At 40.9% G+C, this 12,081-nt stretch overlaps 1 protein-coding gene across 13 annotated transcripts in view; it reads right to left on the bottom strand.

Moving 5' to 3' along the window:
• The window catches only part of Dock10 (dedicator of cytokinesis 10), a 250,045-nt gene that overhangs the window by 137,953 nt on the left and 100,011 nt on the right, over window positions 1-12,081 (bottom strand). For 11 of the 13 annotated variants that reach the window (XM_026785421.1, XM_026785423.1, XM_026785418.1 and 8 more), the window contains exon 2: window positions 7,169-7,288. In XM_026785421.1, the coding sequence (XP_026641222.1) occupies window positions 7,169-7,288 (120 nt within the window). The remainder of the gene's footprint in view (window positions 1-7,168; window positions 7,289-12,081) is intronic. The other 2 variants (XM_026785422.1, XM_026785415.1) reach the window with 1 other exon arrangement.

Below are 12,081 nucleotides of genomic sequence, written 5' to 3'. Positions count from 1 at the left end.
CCTGTCTCGAAAAAGCAAAAAAAAAAAAAAAAAAAAACATAAAGATAAAATCAACAGTAGCAAATTTACCAATGAAGCTGTCTATGTTTTTGAATACATGGGTTAATATGTACATGTACACTTGTTTTTCATACTACAAGATAATGATGGAAGAGGTAATAAAAGCATATGCTGAGCTGGGCGGTGGTGGAGCATGCCTTTATTCCCAGCACTTGGGAGGCAGAGGCCTTCCGAATTTGAAACAAGCCTGCTCTAGAAGAGCTAGTTCCAAAATAGCTAGAATTGTCACACAGAGAAACTTTGTCTCTAAAAACCAAAAAGAAAGAAAAAAGAAAAACTTTTGTTGTCTGGTCTTGATTGCACATAGCAGGAGAGTACTTTCTGCCTGCTGTGCCAAGAGACAGAGGAAAACGCCTCTGGAAGAACATTTTAACTCACTATTTGACAGACTCTTTGGAATACCCATGAGCCATAGAGTATGTTGGGTATTTGATACATGGATATGAACCATTTTTTTCTTACCTAATGACAGAAATCATCTAATTTGTACATTAAAGTGTCTGAAGTAGGAGGCTACCTTTGCTGATGTCAGCTGTGTGCCAGGTGCTGTACTAGACAGAGGGAGCCTCTAGAGAGAGCATCAAATTTCTCAGTGCTTTTACTTAAAGCAATATGTTGATTTGTGTCCAAGAGGAGAACTTCTTATTAACCTTCATTTTCTAATCATCAAGCAGAGGCAATGACTCTATTCTATTTTAACTCAGTAGTTTTGTGTCAGAATGACCTTTGATTCCTAAGGGTTTCAAAGAATCAAAGCTATTTCCTAAAATAACAGCCCAGGGGCTTCTGAAAGAAAAGTCACGAAATTTATTTTTATTATTTATATTTTCTTTTTCTATTTTTTGAAGTACTTTATTGAAACATGGTATTGTATCCAAACCCAGAGTTCAGCAATATAGCTAACCTTGTCTCAGGGCACTAAGGCTGGAATTACTAGCAGGTCACCTTGCCTGCCTGAAATTTACTTGGTTTGCCAGGATTTGAACTCAGGTCCTCATGCTTATGTGATCACACCTTAACCACGGAGCCATCTTTCCAGTTCCTAAATTCATTGCCAGGCTTGCTGTGTGTCAAGTGCTACCTTAGTTGCTGTGTATCTTACAATGATGAGGTAAGAAAATGCCTTTGACCTGCTGGAATAATAATTTGGTGAGAAACGAGTGTCAGAAAGGTGAACAAAAAGCAAGTTGGAAGGTGAGGGTCCAGCTCGGTAGTAGAATATCAGCCTTGCATGTACATAGGCCAGGGTTTGCTTCGCAAAACCACAAAGGAAAAAGCAAGCAAGCAAGAAAGGAAGTAAGCAAATATACAACAGTGGAGATATTTTCAAGTTGGAAGCAGGGCTCTAAAGTGAAGGCATGGGCTATTGTGATGGAGTAAATCCGGTACAGGAGGAGAGTAGGCTGGACCCCAAAGATTCTTCTTTAAAGACATCACATTTATAACTAAGTCACAGGAGCCAGGGGCACAGGTCCTATAGAGCCAAAGTTTTTGCTAATTGTGAGGACAGAATAAATATCAGGTGCTCCACGTAGCAACACTAGGAGACAAGAGCTAGGAGATCCTCAGGAGCCAGGGGACAGGGTAATAGAGAAGAGTGGGGTTGGATGGAGGGAGGCATTATATATACTGTCTGGTTTGTGACTCTGAAAGCGTCCAGTGAATACTGAATGTGAGTGGATCAAAGTAAGTCTATGGAGAAAGCAAGAAAAAAAAAATCCTAAAAAGGCCATTCTGGGGGCTTAGGCAAAAAATAATGATGACATCTCGTGCCATCAGGGTAAAGAGGCAAAAAGTTCCTGCTTGCAATGCGAGAATGCTGTATGGAGAAACACACATTTTCTTCTGGAGGTATCAAATGCCAGACACAGTTGCTTGTTTCTTGGTATTCAACCACAAGCTATTTCATCAGCCTTACTCTCTCCATATTAGGGCACGAGTTGGTAAAACCCAAGAATCTTGCATTCCTTGTCAGTCTCATGTCTCTGGGAAGTATTGTTCTATATGTAGCACCCAGTGGATGCTAAATAAATATTGATTAAACAAAGCAAACAATGAATCATGTCTGTAGGAAACACGGGTGCTTAGAACCACAGAAACAGAGAAATGAACTGAGTCCTCTCGCCCGAACAGCTGATTCTCAGTGTTTGAAAGGACAGCTGGGGATTTTAAGAGCCACCATACTCCACCCTTGGAAATTAGTCTGATCACGTTATTGCCACTTCTGCTCGGATGTGGGAAAACTGTCCAGGCAAACCATAGAGACTCCCAAGTTTCCAACAGAGTCAAGGAAATGATACGTTTTCTAGGAGCATGGCGGCTTTTGGATGGTGAGCAACACTCCTGAGAGATGTAGACTGTGAATGGGGCCAAAGATGGCAGGAGATTTAGAGAAGTGTATATGTTGTCCATAGAGAACATGAAAGAGCTGAAAGAAACAATTAAGAAACGGGGACCTCCTAAAACTGAGAAGCTTCTGTGAAGCAAAGGACATGCTCAACAAGACAAAATGGCAGCCTACATTGAACAGAGAACTGATCTTCAAAGTAAATAAAGAACGCAGGAAATTGGTCATCAAAAGAACAAATAATACAATAAAAATGGGTTACAGACCTAAACAGAAAACTCTCAACAGATGAATCTAAAATGACCGAAAAATGTTTAAGGAAATGCTCAACATCCTTAGCCATCAGAGAAAAGCAAATCAAAACAACTCTGAGATTCCATTTTACACCTTTTTGATCTTTGCCAAGATCAAAAACACTGATGGCAGCTTATGCTGGAGAGGTTGTGGGCTAAAGGGAACACTCCTCCATTGCTGGTAAGAGTATAAATGGGTACAGCCTCTTTGGAAATCAATATGACTATTTCTCAGAAAATTAGGAAACAACCTTCCTCAAGACCTAGCAATATCACTTTTGTGTATATACCCAAAGGATGTTCAATCATATCACAAGGTCATGTGCTCAACTATGTTCATAGCAGCATTGTTTGTCAGCCAGAACCTGGAAACAACCTAGATGCCCCTCAACCAAAGAATGGATAAGGAAAATGTGGTACATTTACACAATGGAGTACTACACATAAGAAAAAACAACATTTTGAAATTTGTAGGCAAATGGATGGAGCTAGAAAACATCATTTTGAGTGAGGTAACCCAGACCTAGAAATACAAATTTAATATGTACTCATTGCTAAGTGGCTTTTAGACATAAAGTAAAGAAAAAACCAGCCTACAATTCACAACCCCAGAGAACCTAGACAACAATGAGGACACTAAGAGAGACATACATGGATCTAATCTACATGGAAAGTAGAAAAGACAAGATCTTCTGAGTAAACTGGGAGCATGGGGATCATGGGAGGGGGTAGGATGGGAGGGGAGAGGAAGGGAGGAGAGTGGAGAAAAATGTTTACCTCAATAAGTTTTTTTTTAAAAAAATGACCTGTCTAGAACAAATGCATTTTATCATGGTAATGCATGCATGTGTGTGTGCATGTGTGCAGAGTCAGAGGATAAGTTTTTTAGTGTGTGTGCTGGTTAGTTTTAACTGTCAATGTGACACAACCTAGACTCCTAGGAGAAGATTATTAATGGGAATGACCTAGATCAAGGTGGCCATGGGATGTCTACGGGGATCTGTCTTGATTGTTATTAACCAATATAGAATCAGTCTATTGCAGGCAGCACCATTTCATGAACTTGACCCTAAACTGTACAAGAGCGAGGAAAACTAGCTGGGTGTAAACACAAGCAGCAAGTGAGGGTCAATGCATTTATTCTCAGCTCCTAGCTGTAGAGGCCATGCTCTAAGCTCTCACCTCGATGTCCCCATTGTAATGGACTAAGCTGGAAGCATAAGACAAACAATCCTTTCCTCCCCTAGGTCATCTTTGGCCAGGATATCTTATAACAACAGCAGAAATGAAGCTAGAACAGTGTTGTATGTCCAAACTCAAACTTCTGCAACCACTCAGAGCCCCACCTTTGTACAGTGAAAGCCATCAAATGAACCGATACAAGTGCTCAATTAAAAACTGGTTTATGAATACCAGAACGTGCATTTCAGATTCTTTTGCTACCAACTAGATTGTTTTTGCCTTTAACTATTTAAATCAACAATTCTTACCTCATGGGACACACAAAAATAGGCAGCATATTACCCGTGGGATCTAGATTTCCAAGCCAAAATGCATAGGGCAAGAATGAGAAATGGCAGGAAATAGAAAAATGTCAGAATTTTACTAAAAATCCTGGCAATTTTATGCTGATCTACTCCCCACCATCAATATAAATAAAAATTCAGCCATTTTCTGATATAAAGATTAGAGACCATCGCATCTCTCTTGAGTGTACTAACTGGATGCTTTTCTCCCAGCTGTGGTTGGAGATTAGTAGACTCCTTGTGGGAGTGTATTCTCTCCTTACACTGCATTCTGGGACTCAAACTCCGGTCCTTCGGCTTGGCAGCAAACCCCTTAACTCACCAAGCTATCTAGTTGGCCCTATAACTTCATTATGGAGGCAACAAGGAACCACACGTGGAGTTCAAAAAGGCACATAATAAAATAGTCCTGTGAGCCGATTGGAATGATCACATTGGGAAAATAGAGCAATATGCTATTGTAGGCTGTGTTTATACTATTAAGGACGGCAAAGGTTAAAAAAAAAGTCAGAGACAATGTTTAAATGAGGCTGAACTGATGACAAAAATAGAGTCTAAATTAGAGCAAACGTGAGGTTCAGCCGTGCTTCCCTGTTCTCTTTCTGAGGTGGAAGGAAACTTGAAGTGGCACTTGACATATTTCTAAATGACAGAGCTGGAAGAGACAATTCTCCAAAGTTCATGAATTTTGGTGCTGTCTGACAGAAAGCCTTTTGGGTAGGTTTACCTCCAGGCTGAAGAATCAAAATAAGGATATGGAATTGAAAAAAAGAAGAAGAAGGTAGTTCAACTTCAAGTTGCAGTTCAAGCCTCAGTGCCTAGCCCAACCACAGAAATGAGATCTACAGAGATAAATCTCTCTTCAAGTGTGCCAGCAATAAGCAGGAGCCATTTTAAAACACCAAAAAAGAGAGTGAAAGAATTATTTTTCTTATGCCTGTATCTGTCTCCTTTCTTCCTCTGTTACCCAACCCATGCTTGGAACAGAGAAGTATTCACTCTGTCTCTTCTATAACATTTTGTATTCCACCACACACAGGTCCCCCCTCCCCCCATGCGTTCCAGGCAAGTCTTCCTTCAACTTAGCTACATTCATAGACCTAAGAGCTGCCATGTAACTTCTTTCTCCTAAATCCATGAAGGAAGAAACAAAACAAAACAAAACAAAACAAAACAAAACAAAACAAAACAAAACAAAACAAAACAAAACCCTCTGAAGCCAGAAGGCAAATCTGTCCCCAAAGGTGGGAGAGGATACTGAAGCTGTATTAGTGAAATGTAGAAACTGCCCGAGAGAGAAATCCAGGGGTATAGCCTGCTCTACAGGGATATCCTCCAGCTGCTTTTCCTCTTCAGTGTTTAAGTCTGAGATATCTGAGACTACCTTTGTTTGAGGAGGAAAATGGCAAAGGTTACTAACTTCCCTCGGCAGCTTCTGTTTGCAGAGCTATTCACGAACAGTGTGTCAATGCTCCAGACGATACAGGTAACAATCTAATACTTGGGGCACACTAGTGTTCATCATCCACAACTTTATCCCTTTTTTAACCTCAATATTAACTTCCTTTCCTTCTCTCTCGGTCTATCTCACTGACCTGGAGCTGATGCTAGGCTGGCCAGCCAGCTGCTAGAATCTTCCTGCTTCTACCTCCCCAACACTGGGATTACAGGGGTATGCCATTGTAGTAGACTTTTTAATGTAGGTTCTGGGGGAATGGATTCAGGTCTGCATGCTTATGTGGCAAGCTCTTTACTAATTGGGTGGGCTATCTCCCTCCTTTTCGCTCATTCTCTTTACTAACCTCAAGAGCATCTTGCATGTACACTGTCCTAAAGGGAACATACCTCACATAGATCATTTCATAAAGATGCTCTTGCTTTGACCCCAAGCCTCACCATCTCCTTAATAAAGGCCAACAAAGGCTCATGGTTGTTTTAAAGCAGTTGGGATTTAATATATGAGAGAATAATAAACAAGCAAATAAATAAATAAATATAAAATACGATCTCTTGTACCAATAGACTTCTCCTTTTCCTCCTGGTTGATTTTTGTTTCTCAGAAGCTTCTGGTTAGAAATAATCTGAGGGAAGAAGTAGGTTAAGTCAAAGGAAGGCAGCAGCAAGAGGTTGGGGCATTAGAGGGAACAAGAACACCGAGGAGACTCAGGTAGCACCATGTACTGTTTTGGGTCTTTGTGTCCCCTGTTAAACCTCACTTCCACTCCTCTGAGCTAGGGAAGCCCTGGGCCTCTTCTATGGCTGGAAACTGCCTTCTGCTGATGTAATGTAAAGCAATGTGGTCATAGCAATGTGGAATATTAGTTTAAGATGTGTTACATTCGTTTATGCTGTGGAGTATTTGCTTAATGCTGAAAGATGTGCTACATTCTTTTAGCCCTGCGAAGCTGTGTTACTTTGTCGGCCTAGAACACCTGATTGGTGTAATGAAAAGCTGAAAGGCCAATAGCTGGGCAGGAGAGAGAAATAGGCTGGGCTACCAGGCAGAGAAAATAAATAGGAGGAGAAATCTAGACTCCAAAAAAAAAAAAAAAAAGAGGAGTGAGAAAAGGAAAAAAAGGACATCAAGGGCCAGCCATGGAGTAAGAAGGAAAGAAAGATATATAGAATACAGAAAGTTAAAAAGCCCACAGGCAAAATGTAGAAGAAGAGAAACAGGATAATTTAAGTTAGAAAAACTGTCTAGAAACAAGCCAAGCTAAGGCTGGGCATCCACAAGGAGGAACAAGTTTCCATGTATTTATTTGGGTGCTGGGTAGCAGGCCCCAAAGAGAAAAACAAAGAAACAAAAAACCCTCCAAAAAAAAACACAAAAAAACAAAAACAAAAATAGAACAACTCCCCCAAAAATTTCCAGAAGGCTTTGCTTTCTGAATCTATGTGGAAAGAGCCCTGCTAATTTTAAAGAACTCAAGGGGACTTACTGAGAAGTCATCGCTGGGGAAGAACAGGAGATCTTGAAGAGGATCATTCCGATAGGTCTTTTCAAGTTCTTCAATGACAGTTTCATAATCCAAAGGCTCCAACAGTCTGGGTTTTTCCTGCTGTGGGAAAAACAAAGGAAAACAAAACAAAAAATCGAGTTAACCTCGCGTCTCCTCTGTGACTGCTTTGGTTTCATTTTTTAGCTGTCACTGAGGCGCTGACATCACACAGTCCTTCCAATTCGGTCTCACGCAGACTCTAGGAACTTGGGACAAAGCCACATAATCACATACTGATTATTTCCAGATCTTTAATAAAGTGAGGGGACCCTAAAAACCTGACAGCTCTTTGAGTAGTTCACGCTGCTTGTACCCGTGGGGGTGCAATAGATGTTCATGTAGACTTGATCTTTCCTACATTGGAAAAGGGCTGCTTACTCAGTACAGTGTTATGACAAGGGTCGTGCCTGCTTCTGCTGAATCAGATACTTTGCGGGTTCTACTTAGGTCAGTTTGCAAATGTTGGCATGCTGGTAGGAAGCAAACTATTGCAGGCTGTCTTCCTTGTCAACGAAGCATGGATCTCGTGTCAGGATTAATTGCTTGGCTCTGGGCTTCTTTGCCTCTACAGAGAGAAGCTGGGTCAGTTTCTAGTAGACTAGAACAACTGAACTCTACTGAAGATGGGTGAGGCCAAAAAAAAAGTGCAGATAATTACATGGTATTAAAATCTGGGACCCAAGAGAAGCTGCACACCCTCTGAGAAGCCTCCCCCAGTGCAAAATAAGAACAATAATAAATGCTAGAGGGAGAAGCAGTGTGTCATTACAGAGTTGATGAGCTTGTTCCATGCCACACATGGATCACAAATTGAGAAAAATGGGGCTCTTCAAAGAAGGAAAGAAAACAGTGGTATAAAAACAGAAACCCCAAGACACAAGGAAAGGAGTCCCCTAATCCTTTGATGAAGTGTTCATGTAAAAGAAATAAAAAGACCGGACTGTGCTTGGTGCATGTGGGGGGTTGGAGCCTTAAAAACATGAAGGGTCACCATGAAACCCAGATGCTAAAGAGATCCTATGAATATTAATGTTAGCATCTACTGTTCTATCTCACCTCCTGGCCTCCCCTAGATGACCCACCTCAGTAAAGCATGGTCCCCCACATTTTCATCTATATTTCAAAAACTGCCAATGGGCTTCTTTTTTTTTCTTTCTTTTTTTTTTTTTTTTTTGGTTTTTCGAGACAGGGTTTCTCTGTGGCTTTGGAGCCTGTCCTGGAACTCACTCTGTAGACCAGGCTGGTCTCGAACTCACAGAGATCCGCCTGCCTCTGCCTCCCGAGTGCTGGGATTAAAGGCGTGCGCCACCATCGCCTGGCTGCCAATGGGCTTCTTAAAAGAGCAGATAATATTTGTTTTGATGATTTTCCAAAGATTACAAACAGCAAAATGTGAACATTGTGGCCCAAAAAGCAAAGATATCCATCCATTTTCTGGTTTAAAAGGAAAACAAACAAACACACAAACAAAGTCCTCAATGGCTTAAATAAACTGGCAAGGTGACTGCTCTCTTTGGAAGGGTCCATTAAGGAAACTGGATGCTCAATAGGACATTTGAAGAAAAGGAGATGAGTTGTCCAACACAGTCCGTTCTCTGACGGTGGTGTAAAACACCACACAGTTGGGGTAAAATTTACAGAGGCTCTGTGGAAATTTGGAAAGTCTTCCTTGGTCTGCTGCTTTTTGATGCTTTTCCATTCCCACTTATTTCTGGTTCAAAATTTCTCATTTCCCAGGCAAAAACTAATTCCAAGGAATAGAAATTGAGAAGGATTGTGCAGTGTATGCATATGTGTGCTTTCATGTGTGAGGATGAACGTGGTTGTACACTTGCAGTGGATGCTGGAGGTTGAGGTCAGTTTCTCCCTAAGTCACCATCAACCTTCGGTTTTGAGACAAAATTGTTCAGTGAGCCTAAAGGTTGCTCTCTTGGTTAGACTGGATGGCTAGTGAGCTCCCAGGATCCTCCTGCTTCTGTCTTCTCAGGGCTGAAGTTAAAAACACGTGGTGTGGGTGCTAGGAATTTAACTCAGGTCCCCAGGCTTGAGCAGCAAGACTTTGCCCACTAAGCCATCTCCTGAGGTCCATTTTAAAAATGACTGAATGTCTTTAAGCAGGGCAGCCCCCGTTCTTAGTTATTTTATATTATCCCTGGTCCTGCCACAACCAAAAATTTATGTGAAAAACTAGCTTTTGGATCTTCAAAGCATAAAACAGTGATTCTGCTCTCTTAGCATTTCTGAGGAGCACATCTGAAGTTGTACTTTGTCTTTCACCTTCACAGGCACACAGGTTCATATACACCTACATATATGTACATGCATACATGTTCATACACACCTGCACACATGTAAACACATGCATGTTCTTATACACCTGCACATATGAACACATGTTCATATACACCTGCACACATACATACATGTTAATATACACCTGGACACATGCACACATGTTCATATATCTACACACACATCTGCATCCCATATAACCACGAATAAGGAAGAAATTGAAGCCAAAAGGATCTTTCAAGGAAGACTTTACACTGAAAAGCAAACCGTAGCTAAAGTTAGTATTATTCAAGTTACTACAATAGGCACATCAGAGTTCCAGAGTCTAAGGTTATTGATACAACAAATTACAAACCAAAACCTAAACTATTCTTGATAGATCAGTAGAAAGTATGTATGGCGAACATTTGATAAGACAACCTTGGACACATCAGGGGACTTACGAATGATATCCTCAGGCCTTTCCTATTTTAGATACTTCATTGAAATTATTTTCACTTGGGGGACTCTCAAATCTAGAATATCTGCTCCTTAAGCTTTGACTGAAGAAATACATTAGTAAACTTTTGTCTTTCCAGGGATCTTCATAATGAGTATAACTCAAGATACTCCACTTTTTTGTAGGTTTTTTTTTGCATATGAATTTAGCAAGTAAGTTGCATTGAGGTGACAAGAGATGTAGTTTAGCTGGTAGAGTCCTTGCTAAGCATGTGTGAGGCCACAAATCCCACCGTTAGCACCTTTAACCCTAGCATTCTGGAGATAGAAGTAAAAGTAACAGGAGTTCAAAGTCATCCTAATCTAGGTTGGTGAGTTCAAAGCCAGTCTGGGATACAGGAGACTGTTAAATAGCCCAAAATGACACTAAGTGGTTCACAGTCCTTACAAGCTGAGATTTGACAAAGCCTGCCTGGAGACTTTCTGTGTCTGTGGTGGTGAGAGCCCAAGGGTAGACAGGTAGCACCGATCTATTCCCGAGAGAATGTTGACCACTGAAGACACTGCACTTGGAGCTTGTTTTCTTCTTGATAAAACTGGCCTTTGGGCAAGGAACTGCCCATGCATCAACCACTGACAAAATGCACGGTATCCAGACAGGACAAGCAGGATACAAGAAAAAAGACTGTCAAATCTTGCCAAGACAGGGTAAGACAGTTTTGAAAAATTTCCTGCTTCTGATAATGGTCTGTCAGTTACTCTAGGCCTTAGCCAAAGTTGGTTGTTCCAACATTGCAAATGAGACTTTGGGTGATTGCCCAGGTAGCCAGTTGTCTCTGTCATTTGTTGCACATTTTGGAAGATGCCTGAGTGCACTTCCTGCTTACTCAAGTAATATTATTTCCTTTCTCTGGTCTTCGATGGAGTTGAAGACTAGATAGTTGCACTTACTTTCTTCTCATGACTTGGCCAAGTTATTTATAATACAAGACTTAGACTCCTTAGGATAGGATAATTATTGAAACATTTATCCCGCTTCTTGCTTGATATTGTTTATACTGGTTGTAATTCTAATTTTTATACTTGATATTTGTTCTTATTGTATATAATTTTGTATTAGGCTTAGAACTCTCTTACTTAAACAAAAGGGGGAGGTGCTGTAGGAAATCCTTCAGCCAGTAATCTTTAAGTTACTCTCTCACTTGGGCGTGGCCTCTTATACTATAAATGCTGTTGTAAAGTGCGCACACCCTCTCTCTCTTCCAGCTGCTGGATTCGGTTGCTGTTCCCCATTCCAGCAGACTTCTGTGATCTTTGGGTCTACCCCTAAATAAATAACCCTTTATTATACTCAATTCTGAGCTAGTGTGGGATTTCTTTTTAGTGTCCGTCTTCAGTTGTCTCCAAAGTCAGGGCCCTGTCTGCTCAGCATCTTGTTCAAAGAGAAAGACACACTCGGGGATGGTGGGATCAGTTCTTTGCCCACTCTTGCTCTCTACAGAGGCACTAAGTTGAGCTAGGAACTGAGCAACATCGATTTATGGCTTTAACAAGGGTCGAGCTGTCCCTCCTGAATTTAATGGACCTGTTTCTTCTGGAAATACCCCAAGCAGGATAAAGTATGTGCCCAGATCACCCTGAACTGGATTCCATTTTTATAATGCTTTTTACTCTTATTCTTTCTCTCAAATGAGCAATGAATTTCATTAACTATTCTAAAGTCACCATGCCTGGGAAAGGCACCCAACAGCACCTGTTATTATGGGACAGGGGAAGTTGCACCACAGCAGTAACAGGCCCTATTTTTCTTATGTACTATTAAGAGATTGTTAGATCTGCTTTCCCAAATCCACAGCTCTCTTTCAAATCAACTTCACAGCAGAAGAATGGGCTCCTGACACAAAAAGCAAAAGCTTTCTTCCTCTGTACTTACACACAACTTCTTTTTTTTTTATCAAGTCATTAGTTTATGTTTGAAATGACAGTAAAGTTACATCATTTTCACCTTTTCCTTTCATCTTTCCAACAGCTCTCATGTATTCCCACGCTTGCTTTCAAATTCATGGTTTCCAATCTCTCTGTCTTTTAGAATGTGTGTGTGTGTGTGTGTGTGTGTGTGTGTG

This window comes from Microtus ochrogaster, linkage group LG2, assembly GCF_000317375.1.
Source record: "Microtus ochrogaster isolate Prairie Vole_2 linkage group LG2, MicOch1.0, whole genome shotgun sequence".
Taxonomy (NCBI): Eukaryota; Metazoa; Chordata; class Mammalia; order Rodentia; family Cricetidae; genus Microtus; species Microtus ochrogaster.
This window is presented reverse-complemented; position numbering and strand designations above follow the sequence as displayed.